The sequence below is a fragment of the Aulonocara stuartgranti genome (genome assembly GCF_965226115.1).
Source record: "Aulonocara stuartgranti genome assembly, chromosome: 7".
In the NCBI taxonomy this organism is placed as follows: domain Eukaryota; kingdom Metazoa; phylum Chordata; class Actinopteri; order Cichliformes; family Cichlidae; genus Aulonocara; species Aulonocara stuartgranti.
This window is the reverse complement of record NC_138945.1, coordinates 42,818,875-42,840,809: the sequence shown is the minus strand read 5'-3', so window position 1 is coordinate 42,840,809 and position 21,935 is coordinate 42,818,875. Positions and strand designations below refer to the sequence as shown.

The 21,935-nt window shown below is 39.3% G+C and overlaps 1 protein-coding gene across 6 annotated transcripts in view; it reads left to right on the top strand.

Moving 5' to 3' along the window:
• Positions 1-21,935, top strand: part of LOC309711173 (proline-rich protein 5-like) — a 41,723-nt gene that overhangs the window by 11,347 nt on the left and 8,441 nt on the right. For 2 of the 6 annotated variants that reach the window (XM_082541268.1, XM_082541272.1), the window contains exons 2-6: positions 4,028-4,161; positions 15,399-15,479; positions 15,704-15,752; positions 19,665-19,731; positions 21,063-21,154. In XM_082541268.1, coding sequence (XP_082397394.1) covers positions 4,043-4,161; positions 15,399-15,479; positions 15,704-15,752; positions 19,665-19,731; positions 21,063-21,154 — 408 coding nt within the window. In that variant the 5' untranslated portion in view covers positions 4,028-4,042. Of the gene's footprint in view, positions 1-1,574; positions 1,610-2,565; positions 2,608-4,027; positions 4,162-7,291; positions 7,798-15,398; positions 15,480-15,703; positions 15,753-19,664; positions 19,732-21,062; positions 21,155-21,935 lie in introns of those variants that run through there. The other 4 variants (XM_082541270.1, XM_082541271.1, XM_082541269.1 and 1 more) reach the window with 4 other exon arrangements.

Here is a 21,935-nt window from a genome sequence, read left to right as displayed (position 1 = left end):
CACACAACCTGCGGTCCCTGGCACACACCTTTTTGAAGCATTTGGAATGTCGTCTCACTCTCCCACATGTATCTGGATGATAAGCTGTTATCCATTTGGTTCTTCTTTTGGTCAAACATGTCAAACGTTGAGTATTTGGGATACAGCTCAGGAGGTAGAGCAGGTCATCTAATCAGAAGGTTGTTTTAATCCCCGGCTACACCAAATTATCCTTGGGCAAGATACTGAACCCTAAGTTGTGCTCTGATGCATCCATCAGAGTATGAATGTGTGTGAACGTTAGATAGAAAGCACTTAGAAAAAAGAAAGCATAGTTGTGTGAATGGGTTACTGAGGCAAGTTGTAAAAAAACTGTCCAATATTTCTGAATTAAAACTCAAAGGAAGAGTAGGCCAATAATGAATAATGTGAAAGACTCATTGCCAGTTATCACACATGATTCATTTCAGTTCTTGCTGCCAGTGGTGACACAACCAGTTCTAAATCATTTCTCACATGGTGATAGAGATTAATACACAGACACCAGACCGATACCAAAACCCAAACTTTTCTGGGTAATTTTAATTTTCATTGACCAAAGGTTAGAGATAAGTCCTTTGCTTTCTTTGCATCCAAAGTACGACAAACCTCTCAGTGCCTGTGTATTTATAACCATAACCCTGGCTGCACTCTTTTGATTACTCTTTCACTGAACACAACTATGAAACTAGCTCGCATTTGGGGAAAGCTATATTTTGCATTTCCTGGGTGTGTAAGTGTGATTACACGTGACAGCCATATTTACAAAATTAAAAGCAGAATAATTATTAACTGACCTCATTTCAAAGAAAACAGTTATGTTTCAGACACGTGGGAAATGTTTACACTTTTTCTTTCTGATAATATGTATGTTTGTTTGTCTGTTTTTTCAAATTTGATGTTAAAAGAAAAGAAGTGATGGACTGTTAATTTTAGTATTATTAAGTATTGGGACAGTCATAGAGTTTTTGTGATGCTGCCTCTGTACCACCACCACAGCAGATTTTAGATCAAACAGTGAAGACTGAAGTGCAGAGTTTCAGCGTCATTTCAAAGAGTTAAACCAAAAGTATTGCATCAACTGCAGAGGAGATGTAGACTGTTTTTGTGATTTGGCACTATGTAAGTAAAGTTGAAGTGTAGTCCTCGATTTTCAGAGGACAAAACAAGATTTTAAAAGTAATTGCCCGATCACCAAATGTGGCATTTCTTTCCTTGAGACCTTTGAAATGAGGCCTTCACTGCTACCATGCTCAGTTGCTCCTTATTTGTGAGTCTCTCTGCCTTCAGTAACTGAAAAGGGAGTTTTAGACATTGACTTTATCTGTCCCTCACTGGGGAAAGTCACTTGTTAGTAGTACAGTAAGGTTCAGGAAGAAAAAAGTGAAATGGACATATATTAGAAAAATAAATAGGAAATTTAAATCAACTTTAAAAAACAAACAAAAACCAAAAAGGTTACCAAAAGATAAACGTGTGTGTGTGTGTGTGTGTGTGTGTACGTACGGTGTTTTGATATTCCCTGTGTGGGGGTTGTGCAGTCTGACTGCTGTCAGGATGAAGGATTTGCAATAGTGCTCCATCCCACACAGTAGCTACAGCAATGATTTATCATGATTTATTATAATTTCACACTGGAAATTATAATACAGTTTTACTAGTTCTGTCAGCGTTAATCTCGTTAAAATGACGTTAATGCCATAACAGCATTAACGCGGCATACCTAAACGCGGTTAGCTTGTTAGCACGTTGACGCCGTGCAGCCCCACGCACGGACGATCCGTGGTAACTCACTAACGGAGATTTGTCGTGTTAATGTTATGGCGTTAATGTCATTTTAACGAGATTAACGCTGACAGAACTAATTTTCACTGCAATTTTTTTTTTTGTTTTTGTTTTTTTTGTTTCGATGTTTCGTTTTAATGCACAACTCCGTAGTGCTCAGTTGTCACCATTTTAATGCAAGTGCATTTTCCACTTTGAACTAAAAGAATGATAACACAAGAGCAGCACTGATGAAACTGTCGATTACTAAAATATTAAATAGTCAAAGTCAAAGTCAGCTTTATTGTCAATTCTGCCACATGTACAGGACATACAGAGAATAGAAACTACGTTACTCTCAATCCCTAGATAAAATAGCAAATGAACATTTAAATATAAGAGTGATTAAAAATGCAAGTAAAATAATTAAAAAGTAAAATTTAAATAAATAAATACAATACAATTTTTACATATAACAAGAAAGCTATACAATATACAATATAATGAGTAAATGACATTGAGTGCAAACCAGGCAGAGTAGTGCAAATGGGCAAATAGTGCAAATGGAGATTTGGTAATGTACGGTAAGAGATAGTGTAACAACAAAGTCTTATGAGGTAGTGGCAGTCCAATGCTCCACAAAGTGACTGGTAACTGGTGCAGGCCAGTGAGTGAGTTAGAGAGTGTGTGTGTGTGTGTGTGTGACAGAGTTCAGTAGGACCGTGGAGGGGAGAGGGGGCAGAATCGGGAGGGAGTTAAGCTTCCTGACAGCCTGATGGATGAAGCTGCAGCTATTTAAGGATTTCCATTAGGTGGTAGTACCAGGTACTTTTTTTTTAAGAGTAACTGAAGTCACTGTTCTGAGAAACTCTTGTGTTGCTTTTGCACTACGCTTTAGGTCAGTAATTCTCTTGGCAGCCATACATGCCAGTGTCAACATTGTCTCCACCATTTTTGACAGATGATGCTTCTTTTCTCTCCATCTCATGCTTTTGTCTCCACATAAACCTGGTATAAATTAATTTTGATTTCCAAGATTTCAGATTTTAGTTTTTCTTCAGAACTGTGAAGGATCTTTTAGATGTTTAGTTGTCAGTGTTTTTGTTGAAAAACTGTTGTCAGACTTTTTATTTACATGTTGCTCCTCAATACAGTTTTACAGTTCTGTTGCAGGTCTGTTCTTACTTGCAAATCTGGGTGAATTGCTTGTGTTGCCATCGTTTAGCACATCAGTGTGTTAGAGCTGCGCGTTAAATGAATCATCAAACCAAAATATTTGTGTAGGATTTTATTTAATAATTGAATTATTCATATAACTAGATGAATTGTTGTCATGCCTTTTACTGTTCTGATAAATTATTGTGTTTATTGCGCCCAGTTTCAAAGAACTGACAGGTTAAATGCCCAGGTGTTTCCTGTTGCATTGGTTCCTTACTCATGTACCTGCAGTGTAGGTCAATAGTTGCAGACTGGTTCTTGGTCATCATGTTAATTAATTGTTAATTAATTTTTAATTGTGAATCACAAGAGGCTCATTTTGGGGTCATATTTAAGGCCAAAAAAGAAGCACTATGAGTCATAGCACAAGAAACTGATTTGTACAATGTGTGGAAAATTGCACAGAAAGAGAGACATGTCACCAACAAAAAAGGGCTACATCCAATGAAAGAAAGTCTGTGTAGTTTCTGGAAAGCAGAGTACCTGGAGATCTGCATTTTATAGAGACAGGCTGATCTTGTATCTTTGCACAGGAAGCTGTGGGTTGATAGAAGTCTGTCTCTCTGGTTCTAAATAAAGCCGATGTAGCTAAAGCCGCTTTGCTGCATCAGCTATCAACAGAAGTTAAAGCAGCCTAGAACAGGGGAGTATTCCCAGTATGTAACTTGAAAGAATCAAGATCAACATAATAATACATTATCAAAATATCCTGGTTAGCCTAATCTTATTTGAGCATCCATCATGCAAGTTCCCCACTTTCAGAACCTCAAAGAGATGTGGTGTTTAGCTGCAGCACCTTTCACCTTCTTCCTCCTTTGCATGCTAGCAAAGTCACAATGCAATCTTCCAGTTCTATATACAAGTATTACTGTGCAACTCAACCACAGCTAAATGCGCTCATCACCTTCGAATGTTTTAATCTCAGATTCACGCCTGTCTCCAAGGAGATCAGTTTTGTATATTTGTAAAATGATGAAACTGTGTTTTAGTATGCTGATTATTCAGCTGCGCTTCCCTCTCTCTACAGCAGCCAGCTTCCATAATGGGATCTTTTCGGCGTCCCAGACCTCGATTTATGAGCTCTCCAGTTCTGTCAGACCTTACCCGTTTTCATGCAAGCACACCTGCTCTACAGATCTCCAACATCACTGTGTGGAACAGGTGAGCTGACTTCAAACAAGAAATCCCACAGTACTTTAGCTTGATCTTTGTGATCCATATTTAATTTACATTTAAAACCAAAGTAAGCCGAAAGTGACTGTAAGCTAAAATTTGAAGTGTTTTTGTTCTGTTGTAATTTAGTATTTTTATGAAGTCACTTTTCCATCAGCAAGTTTCATCTTCCCCTTTTATTCAAAGTCGGTAATTTATGTCAAAGGGCCTGCACTGACCTGTTACACTTCAAAATTTTAAATAGGCAGCAGTTAGAAGTTTCCACATATACTAACAAGTCAGGCTGGAATACAGAATATAACAAGAATTTGCCTGAATGGAGCACTACATTGGCTCAGTTCATTGGTATAAATATCAGACGTTATCAGTTCTAGACTGCACGACTCCATAATCCCAAAACAAAATGTACAGATATTATCTTACTTTTGTTCTACCTTTAGCACTGGGTTATGTTTTGTCATGTGTATAAACATTGGTTTTAAAAAAACAGAAAAATATAATAAGAGAAGAAGAGGTTATATTGAAAGTTTCAGAGGTTAGAAATTTTCTATTTGGTTTCATATCTGATTAGCTTCTAATTTTAGTGATTTAATTTATATTGGTAATGGCCTAATGAGGGCTGCGTGGTTATGTCTAGAGTTATTATCATGATAACAAGTCTTTTTTATTTCCAGACTGACCATTTTCCGGAAACCTTTGTTACTCATGTTTGTGGTTGAATGAAAACAATTCTGCAAAGAAAAGTGGGCACAGTTCTTCCACAGCGACATGAAAGAGTCATTGCCGGTTGTTGCAAATGCTTGATTCCTGTTTTTGCAGCCAGAGCAGGAAGAACTGACTTACTTACTTACTTTTGATTAACAGATAGCTGATTAAATAATCTGTTGAGCCCCTTTGTCCCTGGGGGTTCATGGGCTGTGCCGCCAGGTCTGTGATTTAACTATAGACTTAACATAGCAGCACCTGGTATCCAGAGAAATGGCAGACTCTCACAAAACCATTTTTATGACCACCAAACACAGCGAAAACAACAAACAATCAACAACAGGTAGACAGATTCTGCGAAAAGATGTCAACACAAAGTGCGGATTCCCACATTCACCCAGTGATATTTACACGGATCTACACAGACAAACAATGTCTCTGCTGTCTTCACGGATATTTCAAAACCACAAGTTTTATCACACTCCAACCAAAATTCACTGAAAAAGCAGCAAAAGAAGACCAAAATTGTGCTTCACGTTAGAATTTATGCTAATATTTTTTTAATCTTACCTTTTCTGTCTGGCTTCCAAAAAAAAAAAAAACTCAGATAAAAACACATTTCCTGCATAGCTCCCTCTCCCAGCTTCAAGAGTAGTTTCATAAATCACTCTTTTCTACCTTATTCGTTTGTTTATCCACAGATGCATTATGCACCAGTCTACCATTGTGTACAGTGGAGTGTCCGCTTTTTGTTTTACAAAAATGACCTAAGTTATACTGTTCAACAAAATTTTCAACTTTCACAGATGGTGCCAAATTGTTCCTATGCTTAGCTTAGCCTCTAATTAAACCTGTGTAACTTTGCTCTGTGTCACTTCAGCAGCATTGTTCTTTCCACAGGTAATGTTTATATGTTGATTCATTCAGTTTTTGGTCTACTCCAGCATATTTTCAAAGGGTTTATATGCTATAAAAGCTAAAAAAAACAACAACAACATTAGTCCAGAAAAAGAATTTTTCATATTTTTTTTCAGTGTTCCATCCTCAGTTATTTTGACACAATTGCATCTGATGTGATGCTTACATGATTATTTCTCACATGTGTTAGCTTTAATACCAAGATAGTTTTTTTTTGTTTTGTTTTGTTTTTTGTTTTTTTTGAAAATGGAGTTTATAATTTTAGAGAAATATTCAATTCATTTTGGGCATGATGTTTTCAAGCAGGAACCCCAGAAAGCCCATAGGGTATTAAAGGTTAAAAGAAAAAAGAAAAACCCCTAAAGTATCTTGATGCGTGCTCTATTATCCAGGTAAGGAAATCCAAAAAGGTTTATTCTGCTCATCTGCAAATGTACTCTATATAAGGTTGGGGAAACCTGCATAGGCTGAGACTGAAGAAGTCACTTGGATGAATGATGAAATGTTTCTCCCACTGAAAACGCTACGTCCAGATGAACAGAATCAACTTTTTGAAAAGTATATGAGGAATGTGGAGGGCCTAGACATGGTCCCAACATAGCTTAAATTGCTCCTTTGCATTGACTCTTCATCCCTGTGGAACTGTACTAGAGGGTTGGAAATGTTGAGGGTGGTGGAGAATGCTTGGCTGGTTTGTCCCAACTAGGAGCATGAAGGAGCTGCACGCTGTACTAGTTGAAATCAAGTCAGAGGTAGGACTGCCAGTCTAGGACGGACTTGTAAATTTCTTCTAGGCATTCAGTTGTATTTAGGTTTGGTGACTGCTAAATGCCATAGCATGTGACTCACATCATTACCATCTGTTTCTTGCTATGATGGCAACTGCACTCACTGGCAGCAGTTGTTTTCTAGCAGGATCATGTGTGACATCACAAGACTGAAACTGCTCATAATTGCCTCAAAGAACTAGTAAAGAGCTCAAGACGGTCACCTTGGATTTACCTCTGAACTCTCATTGACATCTGAATTCAGATCAGTTAAATTTTACTAGCGCCAAATCACGACAAGAGTTGTCTCAAGGCATTTTATATTGTAAGGTCGAATAATACAATAATACAGAGAAATACTGAGAAAATGACCCCTTATGAGCAAGAACTTTTGCAACAGTGGAAAGAAAAAACTCCCTTTTAACAGGAAGAAACCTACAGCAAAACCAGGGAGGGGCGGCCAGTTGACTGGAGAGAAGGAAGACAGGACAAAGGCACACTGTGGAAGCGAGAGAGAGATTAGTAATAACTAATAATTAAATGCAGAGAGGTGTATAAACACACAATAAAGGGGGAGGGGGTTGTTGAGTGAAGAAGAAACACTCACTGCATCATGGGAAGTCCCCAACAGCCTAGACCTATTTCAGCAACTAAGGCGGGGCTCTAGCTAATATGCTTAACTATATGCTTTGTCAAAAGCTTTAAGCCTAATCTTAAAAATAGAGAGCACGTCTGTCTCCTGTGTCCCAAGTGGTGGCTGGTTCCACAGAAGAAGAGACTTGAAGCTGAAGGTTCTGCCCTATTCTGCTTTTAAATATCCTAACCTTATCACACGATTTGCTGAAGAAGATTTGAAGGAGTCAGGAATTACCAAGAAGTGCATGAGGGTGCTGCAGGATATGCACTTAGAACAGCAAGACAGTGGTGTGATGTGTCGCTGGTGTAACAAATGGGACTGCATCAGGAATGGGGTTAACAAACAGATGTGGACCAGCAGGAGTTTTCATTGACTAGGAAGGGAGCCTGGAGAGGTGGAGGCATACTCTGATCAAGAGTAAAGAAGAGTGAGAGGGAAGAAAGGTTAATTTGCAAGAAACAGATGTAGAGAAGGAGGAAGCGGTAAACAATCCAAAGCAATGACTGGTGTACAAGAGAAATGAAGAGAGTACAGGCAGGGTGGAATGGGTGGAGAAAAGTATCAGGGGCGATTTGTGACAACAGGATGCCAACAAGGGTGAGTCAAATTCCTCGTTTGTGTGTACAAACTTATCCAAATAAAGGCTGTTCTGATTCTGCTGATTTGGTGGCAGTGCCAAAAGCGACCGGGATGGATAGGAATTAGGGCTGCACGATTTTGCATAAAATGAGAATCACGATTTTTTGGCTTAGAATTGAGATCACGATTCTCTCACGATTTTCTTTTCCAGTATAAATATTTATTGCACTTATTAACTGCACATCAACTTCGTAACAGTTGAGACTGAACATAAAAACAATAAACAAACATAAAAACAACAAATGTCTCACGTTTTGTTGTTGCCGCAAAATGTTGTACTGCTTGAAATTCCGTCTCCACCGTTGCTCGACACTGCGTGTATAGAGCAGGTAGTGCAACAATAGAAAAATAGTTGCGGGACGGCACTGTGTAGCGTTTGTCTAGGGTGTTGATCATTTTCCTAAATCCCTCGTTTTGCACAGTGTTGATGGGAGCCATATCTTTGGTCAGGTGATAAGTGATAGCCTCCGTAATTTCTTTGTGCCTGCGGGAGTTCGACGTGTATAGGGAAGCGCTGTATAAGGTTCCCGTTATTGATGTTTGGGTGGTTGACCGGGACGGATTTTCTCCTGTCACTTTCTCGTCATCCCTGACGTGCTCAACGTTGTTTTTTCCCTGCTAATTTTAGCATCACACGGCACAGCTTCTGTATCACGTGGTATAAGGCTCCGCCCTTGTCATTTGTTGAGCAGGAAGAGTGAGCGCTTGTTTTCATGCAGATTACGTCCCGGATCAAAATGCGATACAATCGTCGTCTTTTTTTTTTTTTTCTTTTTTTTAAAAATCGTTGTCATTTGGAAATGAGATCGCACATAAGTATGAATCGAGATCGCGATTTTCTAACGATTAATCGTGCAGCTCTAATAGGAATCAAAATGACTCTTTCAGAGGGATGGCTCAGGTTGTGCAGTTTGGAGAAAGAACTGGAGATAAGATTGTTTCGAAATTATGCAGAAGAGCGACAGTGGAAAAGTACACAATCTTTCAGTTCTGAGGTTTTATGTATCAGAACAAAAAAATCATTGTGTCCTTCACAATTCGCACAGATTATTGAAATAACCTGAGATTAACACTTGACATATCTCATCATGCATTTTATTTTATTTTTTATTTTTTAAAAGAAACTAAGCCAAGGTGTAGATGCAGTGTGTGAAAGATGAAGTACACCACATGATGCAGTGGCCTGTATAACCACTTTTAACAGCAATAACTTGAAGTAATTTTTTTTTTTGAATGATTTTATCAGTCTCTCACTTGGCATTCGCATACCTAAATGCTTCAGACTAACAATGCATTTTTTATGTCATTTCATAGAACTGGACAAAGGGTGTTGAATATGGAACTGCCAGGCAGGAGAAAAAGAGGTAGAGCAGATTTATGAATGTAATGAAGGAGGACATGGCAGTGTTGGCATTACAGGAGCGGATACAGGGGATGGGGTGAGAAGGATGAAGATGAGCTACTGTGGCTTCCTCTAAAGGAAGCGGCTAAAATAAGATGGAGAAGTTACAGTTGAAAATTCTTTATCCTACTGCAGCTCAGTTTGTCAGGGTGTTTAGATTATTTTATCACTGACAGGAGGAGCTCACACCTCTGAATCTGTGGCCTGTTTCCTGCACTCCACAGCTCAGAGCAGGATGTTTAATAGGAAATAGAGGCAACAGCAAGGTCATATCCTGAGAACCAGCTTAGCTGCATGCAAGGACATTGGACATAGAGAGGACACACTTAAATGCAACTGACCCAAGGAAAAGAGAAACAGCCTTACCTAGAGGCATTATATTTTAGGTTGTCTTCATCCGTATGTATATATGTCTCATTCTTAGTAATGCAATTATTTTCAGCAACACAGATTTACCCTTAAACTCATGTGTCTGTGAAGGTTCTCGGTCATCCAGGTCATCGTAGTCTAAGGAGCTTGGAGAGAAAAGCGTCTGGACTTCTTTAAGTTGCTTGAAGACGTTTCACCTCTCATTCGAGAAGCTTCTTCAGTTTTAAGGGTCAAATGGTGGAGAGTCCCAGATTTAAACACAGTGGGAGTTTCCCACCCAAAGAGGGACAAAGGACCCCCTAATGATCCTCTACCTAATCACATGAGCCAAGGTGTGAAAACTGGTGTGGATCACAATCAGCCAGGGTTTCGGGTGAGCTCATTGTGAATTGTAGCCAACCTTTACATGGACGAAGTGGAAAGAAAGGCTCTTGGCTCTTTTAAAGGGAGAGTACCCAGCCACTGGTACAGATATGTAGACGACACCTGGGTCAAAATCAAAACACAAGAAGTGGAATCCTTCACTGCGCATATTAACGCAGTGGATAAAAACATCAAGTTCACCAGGTAAGACACAAAGGACGACTGTTTGCCTTTCCTGGACTGCGCTGTGCACATTGAAGAGAATGGCAACCTCAACATTGACGTTTATTGGAAGCCCACACACACGGACCAGTACCTCCTCTTTTAGTCCCATCACCCTCTGGAACACAAACTTGGAGTAATTAGGGCCCTACACCACTGGGCAGAAAATGTTCCCTCTAAGCCTGAAGGGAAAAAGGAACACACACATGTAAAGGAAGCACTCAAAACATGCGGTTATCCTAATTGGGCGTTTGTAAAGTCAGCAAAGATGCACAGAAAAGAAGACCAGACACTAGCGAGGGAGGATAAGAAAGACAGACGCAACAACATTGTCATCCCCTATGTAGCCGGTGTATCAGAGAAACTCAGAAGAGTTTTCTCCAAGCACGACATCCCGGTGCATTTCAGACCCAGCAACACGGTCAGACAAAAACTGGTTCACCCGAAAGACAAAACTCCTAAACACAAACTTAACAACGTGGTGTATGCTGTACAGTGCAGTGAGGATTGCCCAGACCTCTACATTGGAGAGACCAAACAGCCACTTCACAAGCGCATGGCACAACATAGAAGAGCCACCTCCACAGGACAAGACTCAGCAGTCCATCTGCATCTAAAGGATAAAGGTCACTCTTTCGAGGATGCCAATGTTCACATTTTGGACAGAGAGGACAGATGGTTTGAAAGAGGAGTGAAAGAAGCCATTTATGTCCACTGTGAATGACCATCTTTGAACAGAGGTGGTGGTTTATGACACCAACTGTCTGCCATCTATAATCCAGTTTTGAGATCCCTTCCCAGACGCCTTAACGCCCACTCACCTCCTGGGCCATCTGACCTCAGGAAATCGCATGATAGGGTGGGGCCAGGTTTCACAATGAGCTCACCCGAAACCCTGGCTGACTGTGACCCACACCCGTTTTCACACCTTGGCTCATGTGATTAGGTAGAGGATCATTAGGGGTCCTTTGTCCCTCTTTGGGGGGAAACTCCAACTGGGATATTCCTCTCCTTCCATCTCAAATGTAACATCTGACATTAGAGGGAAGACATTTTTACAATTTAAGTAACACTCTTGGTATAGAGTGTTTGTCTTTTTCATTGGTTAGTACTAAACCTAATAACTGGTTGGGTCACTTCAAAGTTTTCATTTTGTTCTTCTTAAGCCAGTGTGTGTGGACTGGCTGGTGTGATTTGGATCATTGTCCAGAACGCAAGTGCGCTTCAGCTTGAGGTCAAGAACAGATGGCTGGACATTCTTCTTCAGGATGTTTTGTTAGATGGCAGAATTCATGGTTCCATTTACCACAGCAAGTCTTCAGGTCCCGAGGCAGCAAAACAGCCCCAGACCATCACACTACCACCACATTTTACTGTTGGTGTTAGAGTCAAATTGTTAAATGTTGCCATTATTGTACTTAAATTTGTAAGTCTTGGTTCAAACTATATGATTAAGGACTTTCCTTTGTTTCTATCCGGTCGTTAAGTCTGACGTCACTAGCCGTGTCTGGGCCTAAACTCCGCTGCAGGTCCATATATCAAACGATCACTATGGCATTACTGAGAGTTGAAAAACTGTCTAAAGTCTTTCATCTTTAATAAAATGATCAGCGTTCTGCTCTACCAGGTGTAACAATTGAGTTTAACATCCAGGCATCCATGAAAATGGAATTTATGACATTTAACGGAGTTAGAAGTTAGCAGGGAGTTAGCTCGCTAGCTTCTATCTAAATACAATATAGCATGTCCTGACTGCGGGGTTTTGGAAACAAATTAAAACGTACAGCTCTGTTATCACTTCCAGCATAAATGAAGACAGAAAACTAAACAGCAGTGACGTTTGTAGGGTTACTGAAGTTTGGCTAGCTGGTACATAATGATGTGCTACGTGGCCGCTAGCAACACAGCTATGTTAGCATAATATAAACAAGATAACTTTTTTTCCACTCGATAAAAGTTAACGTGAGTGTTGTTGGTGGTCAGGAACAAATGTAATCGCATGGCAGGATGCTGTAAAAGGACCAAACTTCAGCCAGGAGAACAACTGAGATAATCCATCCACAATACGAGGTTAGTCATTCATATACTGCTGCATGGGCTGGGCTTTAGTTACATCCTAAGGTTTTAAAAACTCAGCTTAAATAAATGATTAGCGGTAATAAAAGCCGAGGGAGGTCAACAGTGATCACTGACTGTTTTAGGAGCTTTTTGAGATTAAATAGAAGAAAATACAAAACATTAAACATGTTAACAACACAAAAGCCATATTAAACACAGACTACTTTAGGCCCGGAAGTAGGGTTAGTCACGTCATCACTTAACGACCGTCCTCCCCAGCCTGTTGAAAGGTGGGGGAGGCTATAGTGTTTAACTACAGGGACATCGTATGTGAAGCTTCTGTTTCTGCTTTCTTATTTAGTGAGGATGTTTTACTTGCCATTTATGACCTCACCTGTGCTTGTGTATGGTGAGATGGTGAGAACGTTAGAGGGGTTAAGCCATATACAGGGTGGGGGAGATTACCCTTTGGTGAGCAGGAGGTCACACAAACGCACCCCCAGACACACACACACACACACACACACACACACACACACGCCTAGTGCCTGACACCATAGGGGGGGGGGGGGGGTTTACAATGAGTGTTTGTGAAACTGTGTGTCACAGAAATAAGAGGCTGCAGGGGAAGCTGGTTCTTTGAAGTGGTCTGTCACCAAGGGCAGAAGGGCTGCTCTGAGATCCTTCCCTTGCTAGTATGTGAAAAACCGGTTGAGCTGTTCGTCTTGCTTTGTTAACGGGAATACGTTTCTGAACCAGCGGGGCCTGTGGAAGCGCAGACCCAACAGTTGGTATGATGTTACTTTTACACCAGATGTAATGGGACACACACCTTCCAAAAAGTTTAACTTTTGTCTCGTCAGTCTACAGAGTATTGTATTAGTATTGTAGTGGCCACAGAAATTGAACTCTGCTTTCCAAAGATGACATATATTACAGTTCATTTATGCTATTATAGTCACTGATTGGAGAGGTTGTAATCACAGAGTTGTGACTGTAAGTAGTAAAAAAGATAAATATAAGAAATTTGAGTTACAACTTTGCAGCTCTCAATATGGACACATTTGTGTATAAATTTATTTTCTGTAATTGTAGTGTGTGTGTGTGTGTGTGTGTGTGTGTGTGTGTGTGTGTGTGTGTGTGTGTGTGTGTGTGTGTAAAAAATAAATAAAATTTTAAAAAATGTTACAAGTGAAAATTTCAAAAGTTCAAATTTGTTCTACACATTGTCACTTTTTTTGAAAACTCTCACATTTTGCATTATATTTATTTATTTATTTATATTTATATTTTTTGTCAAATAATGCCACCCGGCCAATAAAATGAGTTGAAGGTGGTGTGACTTTCATTTGGGGAGGGGGGGGCTCTCTGCAAGCTGCACTACATGAGAGACATCTCCATTAGGAGGTACGATACAGATCACTATTTTACATGTTTAAAGTGAAATAAGTGTATATAAAAATACTTGTATGTGCATGAATATGTTAAGAAGTATATTTGATTGTTCGTTTTACTTTTTAAAATTTATTTCTAGAGTAAAACTGTTAATTTTCATTCGTTACCTCAAGGCAACACTGCAGTTAGCCCAGTTTTTTTCAGGCAATATAATACATTAGCATATGTGTGTAGAGATGTGTTTGACTATGATCATACAAATGCACACAATGTTTTTTACTTTACAATCTACTGATAATTACAGGACATGGACGTTAAAGCCTTTTATGGAAGGAAACCAAGGGAATGTGCAGAAAGTGTAGAAAGTGAGCTTTCAGGGAGTGACAGTGAAGTAGAGGAGTGGATCCCTCAAGAGGTCAGAGGTCAGCTGATAAAGTAATTGTGTGTGTGTGTGTGTGTGTGTGTGTGTGCGTGTGCACCCGTGCATGCACATCTTCCTGTTGCATTTCTTTCTTTCTAATACTTTTTTCTTTTCGATGCATGGTGCCAGGGTGCAGTGGTACACCAAAAGCAATGTGCCGCAAAAGCAATGTGCACCTCAGCTTCACCCCGACCCCAACTGCTTCCTGAGGTTCAACACTGAATGCACAAGACACCCTGAGAGATCCCTGATCAAGTGTTGGATGTATTTTGGTGTTTTATTGTTCTGTGAAATTGTTTATTTGTTGTTTGTTTATTTGTTCATTCTTGTCGTACTAATAAAACTTATTATAGAATAACTTGGTGTTTGACTACACTTGTTGCACAGTGTTGCGTTGAAGCAACAAACCAATATCTGTTTGGGGGGGGGGGTCAGATTTTATGATTGATATATTATTACGGATCCTAAAGCTTCCCCAAAATAGGGTGGAATTCCCCCCCCCCCCCCCCCCCAAAAAAAAGTCATGCAGTAGAGGGTTAAAACGTTATATTTTTTGATATTTTTGTGAAAGTCTTTGATCTTTACTGCTCTGTGGTGAAAGGCTGATCAGGTATTACCATGTGTGCCTGACCAGTGGGGTGACGTAGGATTTTCAAATTGATACTATAGGTGCATCTACTAAAAATCTTGGACAAGTTTTAATATCTGTGAAACTTACCTCAAAGTCAGGGTCAGAGGTCAAGTTTTCTGAAAATCTTTTCAGATTATTGAATTCAGTAATCTGAATCTCAGATCGTGATAATCTCTATTCAGGGCTGAAGTGCAGCCCTTCACAGCAGTCTAAGGTTTTCATGTGGCCTTTGTGAAAACTTAATTGTTCAACCCTTAGAAAGTGATTGCAAATGGGTCAGTGACCCCAGCTATACTTCAGAAGTTGTGGCAGAAAGGTTTAATAACTACAAAGTGTCCTGGTGTTGCTGTGACAAATCAATGAACCCAAGTCCAGTTCAAAATTTGTGGTTAGACCTGACCAATGCAAATGAGGGAAGAACTCACAGTAATTTATTGTTTGGAGCTTGTGGCATTCTACCTGAAATATTTGACCCTGGTGGTATAAATGTTATGATGCCTTCAGCTTCAACTGAAAAGCTAAGGAAATAAGTAATCGAAGTATTACATTCTGAGTTTTTAAAATGCCTAAGATCTAGCTTACTGGAGACATAATGCAGTTTGCTGTTTTTTAGTTCTTCAGAAACTCGGTATGATAAAACAAAGATTTCTGTTACAAGCTAGAATTTATTTGTTTGACTTGTTTTATTTCTCTCTCAGGGTCCAATCAGCTGTGATCAAGGTGTTCAAGGGGGGAGCTCTGCAGACTAATGAGCTCTACACACTTAACGAGAGCATCAGGTGACACTTTACTTTTTCTTTTCAAAGTAGCCTTGTTGAATCAGAACAGAACAAAATGCAGAGACAGAAGAAGTGGAAAGAGTCGGCAGAAACAATAAGTGAAGAACTAATTTAACTTTAAATGAACTTAAAGAAGAAACTGGTTTGGACTGTGTGAGTGAGATAAAAAGGAACATGGTAGCTGCCAGTCTTCCTCACTGCTCAAGTCTTCTGTGTCTTTGTAGGTGGCTCCTTAAAACTGAGATGGGTTCCTTCATCACAGAGTACTTCCAGGTATTTTCTCTTCCTCTTTTACCTTTTATTACTCCTGAGTAAAGTAACAGAGTTCATGTCAGCAGGAGTCTCTAAGTCAGAAGCATCTGAAGGTCTGTTTGTTTTCCGTGGGCAGGGGAAACATTTACTGTTGCCGATGTTGGGCGCTGTCCTTACTTTGTCTTATCATTAGTCTTGTAGTACTGGTACTGGATTTTTGAGCATTTTACCAATACTCAATTCAATTCACTGCCACCACAACAACACCCATTTCAAAGAACTTAATATATTAAGGTAAAGAGGACTACAAATTTGGAGAGATAACACTAATGATCAAAAGTGAATCCTACATGGTGACTGCCAGTAGGAAGACCTCCAGCAGAACCAGGCTCAGTAAGAGATAGTGACGGGATGAGGGGGAAGAGAATAGAAAAAAACGTATTGCATAGAGATATCAGGAACAATAAACTGGACAAGATACAAAGTACAGTAAGCAGTATAGTATTGTTGGGGCGATCGTGGCTCAAGAGTTGAGTGTTCGTCTTGTAATTGGAAGGTTGCCGGTTCGAGCCCCAGCTTGGACAGTCTTGGTCGTTGTGTCCTTGGGCAAGACACTTCACCTACCGCCTACTGGTGATGGCCAGAGGGGCCGATGGCGTGATATGGCAGCCTCGCCTCTGTCAGTCTGCCCCAGCTGCCCCCAGCTACAACTGTAGCTTGCCTTCACCAGTGTATGAATGTGAGAGTGAATGAATAGTGGAATTGTAAAGCGCTTCGAGGGGTCCCGAAAAGCGCTGTATAAATGCAATCCATTATTATTATTATTATTATAAGGAATTTAATAACGTACAATAGTGGCATGTAGGTGGAGTGGTGAAAAGAGAGGAGCAGCGTAGAAGTTCTCAATGCATCATGTAAAGTTGCTACAATTTTATAGATTTTTGCTGATATGTTGATCACCGAAATTATTTTTAAAGTTAGTCAAATTTGTTATTTTATGGGAAATAACCTTTAAATTGTTATGGATTGTGAGCCACAGGAACTACTGTATCACTGCCATTGTAGTTTTTGTGAGACTTGTAGTATTTTAGTTCTGTCTCGCTTGTATTACTGATCTTAAAATTGGAAAGGCATTTATTATGAAATTGCAGGCTGTTTTTGACAACACATCCCCTTTGTGTTCGGATGTGTTTGTGTCCTTTTTAATTTTTCTTTCTTTTCTTTCTGGTTTTTTTTTTTTTTTTTTTTTTTTAAATGATCTGCATGTTATGTCAGCACTGAGTTTCTGGTCTTCTTTGTGCTGAAATGTCTTTCCTCTTCACATCCTGAAGCAGCTTAGCTTTCATTCTGTCATGACATTCAGATTAAATTTTTTGTGGTTATTCTGAAGGACTTCAGTAAAAAAAAATGTAATATTTAAATATCCAGTGTTATTATCAACAGTACAGTTCTGCTTTATATATGCACCAAACAGCCACAGCATTATAATCATATTATAATACATATTATACAAATAAAGTGAAAAATACTGAACATTACAAATCACTATAATGTTCTGTTAGGAAAACCTTGCAATCAAGCATTCATGTGGATAATATTGGACATGTACTAAGTCCTTCTAAAAGCCAATATGTTTACAGAGCTGCTTGAAAAGCCTCTGGGCACTGATTTAGGTATTTATTCACCTCATCGTGCTTTATTTAAAAAGCACTTTGCTCTCAGACTGCAGGCTTATTCGTGGTTCCTAGTTCATTGTTCAAGTTGTTCAAGTAGAATGGGAGACAGGCCCTTCGTTACGGAACCAGCTTCCAGTTTGGATTTGGAGAGACAGACACACTCTCTGCTTTTAAGATTGGACTTAAAACTTTCATTTTTTTAAGGAGGCTTTTAGTTAGGGCTGGAGATATCGAGATTAGACTCGGCAACCAGTGGCAATACAATATTTCCACAGTCTGGAACTGAACTCTATTCTCCCAAACAAGAATGCTCGCCTCAAAAGAGTGGGATTTATCAGAGATTACCTTCAGAACTTGGGAGTAAAGCATGGAATAATTAGCCTGCTTGTAGTCTTGACTTCAACCCCGTCAAGCACCTGTGGGACTTCGGTGTGCTCTTGTACAGATTCACTAACTTGTGACAAATGCTGGTTGAAGAATGAAATGCCATCCCCCAGTAGTATGTGATCCACATGAGGAGCAGAGAGCAGAGGTGAAGGACTGCAGTGGCTGTGGATGCTTCTTCCACATGCTTTTGAAGCCTGTTTGTTTGAATCAAATGTGGCTCCATTTAGGGGGAAAGAAACCGGCTTTGCAGCTATATACACTTCACTACCAAGAAGCATTGTTAGAAGTCGGAGGTGACTCTACCGACAAGGCGCAGGAACTTTCACTTGAGCCAGATGAAACTATGGTGTCATTTGATATAGTCTCTCTCTTCACTTGCATACCTACAACAGAGGCAGTGGAGACTGTTAGAAAACCCCGATCAGATTTGCACACTGTTAGATCCTAAAAACAAATGAATCCAAATTTGGTTAATGAATCCAGCCGTAATTTCCTTTTCTTTTTTTCTTGTTTTTGCTCAGAATAAGAACATTTCCATACAAATATTTGTAAATGAATCTCATTATTTGTTTGTTTTTTAATGTCTTTGTAGTACATTGAGTTACCTAATGTTAGTCACTGCACAAGAGAACCAATGATTGAATCTCTTGATATTAATTGATATGACTGCTTCAGTCATTTAGCTTTAATCAATTTGCTCTGAACTCAAGATCAAGAAACAATTTTCACCTTTAGATCTCTCTCAATGGCTCAGATACTTTATGAATTACTTTCACTAACACCAGAATTCAATTCATAACACTGAAATTCTTAGAAAACCTCAATTTAAAAATTGTGTCACTAGGAACAATCCATGGTACTAGAACTGCAGTCCCTGATCAGTGTCAGCCGTTGCCAAAAGAGCCAAGCAAACCAAACAAAAAAGCGCTGTGAGTGCTCCAAGTCTGGTTGCCCCGCGCAACTGAGAAACCACAGGGCTCCTGGTTCCTGTGACGAGCGAAAAGAGCTGCGAAACTAAAGAGCAATCTCTGCTGTATCTCATTATCTGAAAGGAAATGTGTGCTGTGTAAATGTGTTCACTGTTACAGTGATGATAATTTCCTGTGCTACTTACTAACACAATAAATAAGGAAGAACAGCAATGCTTTTTATACTCTGCCTTTAAAATATTTGACCCATGTGTTAAAACACCTGTATGCATGCTATAATAACAATAATACCTTGTTGGTCACTGCTTCAGTAGTGATATTTTTACATAAATACAAGCTAGAGTGGCTGTGGCCCAAGAGGTAGAGCAGGTCATCGACTAGCTGGAAGGTCAGTGATAAGATATTGAACCCTGAGTTGCCTGTGATGCATCCATGTGAGTGTTATTATAGTGATATCAGGTTGAAAGTGCTTAGGTTAGAAAAAAGTACTCTTATAAATGAACCTCATAGTATTAAAATGCTTTGCGTGCTCAAATTGAGTAGAAAAGTACCAACCACAATATTTATAATATGATTAGTTCTTTTGTAATGTATGAATGGATTTTTGTTTGGGTATTAGTGCGTTAATTTAGCAGGTTAGGACACTGACAGTGATTTTCAGACAGCGCTGAACACAGGATCACACAGTATTTGGACTGGTTAACTTTCAGTCTGAATCTTTGGGAATCTCTTTATAATCCTGTCTTCTGTTCTAATCTGACATGTGGTAAGATTAAATGTGTGATTATTTTCTTTTTTATGTTGTCCCAATTTGAAATGGCAGTTGCATGAAATGTGGCGTGAAATTTAAAGACATCAGCTTGTAGATGATGACCTACTTATTGGCTTGATTGTCCTGGATACACAGTTCAAATCTTTGTCTGTCTGTGTTGATGTTTTAGAATCAGCTGCTGAGTCGAGGTCTATCTGGAGTCCTGGAACAGATCCTTCTTCAAAACAGTGACACTGGTTAGTAGGGTGTTAATATAAAGAAGCTGGAATCTCTTATGTTTAATTCGCCCTATGTTTACTATCAGCTCAGAACAATGTAGAAGAGAACAGGCCTGGATCAGCACTGTCTCATATTGCCCATAAAATAGAAAATGAATACATTCTTGTAACTGTAGGATTTAAAATGACAGAAGGGAAATTTGATTAGGTGGTGTGGTATTTAAGCCACTGAGAATTCTGCATGAAGTCATTTGCAAATAAGTAAGGTTTATTTACATAGTGCTTTTCAAGAACAAAATTCAAAAACTGTTTTACAGAAATAGGGATACAATATGTCTGTGAAGGTTCTCAGTCCTCCAGGCCACCTCGCCAAGGGATTAATAAAGTTCTGTTCTAACTCTTTAAAAAGCAAGGATGGGGGTACGGAGCTCAAGTACACAAAGCTCTGGTACACTTGGGTTGTGCAGCAGAACAATGATCTAAAGCACACCAGCAACCTCTGAATGACTCAAAAAAATAAATAAAGGTTTTGACTTGGCCTAATTACATTTTAGACTAAAGCTAAGATGCCTTTACATGAGCTTACACAGGCCGTTCTCTCAAAAATGAGCAGCCTGTTTAAAGTCTGGCTGAATTTAAACAATTCAGGAAAGAAGAGTGGGCCAATTCCTCCGAAAGACTAGAATTTCTTATGTTGCTATGTATGCGTCTCTATCCAGTTAATCCCACCAAGAAATGTTGAAGTTTATAGCACTCTAACATTATATTATGTTTTCAATCAGCTGGGGAAAATATCTGAATCTGCTCTTAATTGTCATTCCATTAAGACTGAACAGAGTAAGTTAGTGGAATTTGGATTAAAGGGAACTGTATTGATATTTTTGCACTCCCACTGTAGAAGTTATTGAATTCTATTATGTTGGTTTTTTTAGCTGGTTTAGTAAATTGTGACTATTGTGTGTAAAAACTGGTTGAAAGGATTGAACTAATAATTGTTTCTCTAATAATTTTGACTGATTTAAAATGTGAAAAAATAAAAATGTGTTAGACTGTGACACTGATGGCACCCCACATTTTCCAAAGGTTGCTGTAGTGGCCGTGTCTGATATTTTCTGATGGACCATGGAATCACTGCATATATGATTGTTGCCACTATGTTGCAGCCAAATAAAGGATATTGATCTGTTATAAAGTAACAGGTTTCAGCAGAACATCATGCTTGTGTCTATCTTCTGTTAACCTGTTTGTTTATACAGACAGAAAAACAGTACGAGTAAGTCCTCAGATGGTGGGAAAAGCTCAGCATATCACTGTAATATTGGTTGTATTTCTAACTCGTGTCCCCACAGATGACAACCAGCTTAATGTCCTTGCCTGTATGTGGGACCAGTTCTTCACAGAGACCCTCCCTACACTGCAGGCCATCTTCTACCCTGTCCAGGTAAAGTGTTCATCGTCCACATTACAAAAATGTATAGTTCAGTTCTTCCCGAACTTTAATAATACGGCATTCAATTAAACCAAGACTTCTGGAGCCTTTTTATATTATGTTACTTATGTTATGTTACTTTAAATCTGCCAATCCAGAAAAATGATTGTCTGCAAAACTCACTGTATAATGTTGTGATCTGTGGTGACAGTAGAAAGCAGGTGAAAGAGAGAGATGAGGTATGCACTTTAAAGAAGAGGAATAAAATCTAGTAGAAGAAAGACGGGTACAATCTGTGTGAATTGGAGTTAGGGAGGTGTAATGTTTAAGATGCATGAAGTACAGGTAGTGAAGGCAGATGGGGATAACCATTTGAAGGAACAGTGTAAAAGAGAGAAGTCAAGAAGAGGTTGCAGGCAGGTGAAGTGGGCAATTTGTGACAAAAGGGAAGCGGCGAGGAAGGATGGTAGTGAGACCAACTATTATAGAGTTTAAAGATGGTTAGTCTTACAAAAAACATGGGGAGGAGCTAGATGAGTCAGGAGTGGCAGATCATGCTCAGTGTTTGTAGACAAAATAAGAGAGGCAAGGATGAGATTGTGTGAACATGTAGAGATAAGGGCTTGTGGATAAATTAAGCAAAGGTTATTGAAGAAGGAGCAGCTAAGGGTATTGAGACAGGAAGAAAAAATGAAGACCAAAGGGGAAATTCATTAATGTAGGGACTGAGGACATGCAGAGGGTTGGTGTGACTGGAGATGTAGGCCCCTAAAAGGAGAGGCTGAAAGAAGAC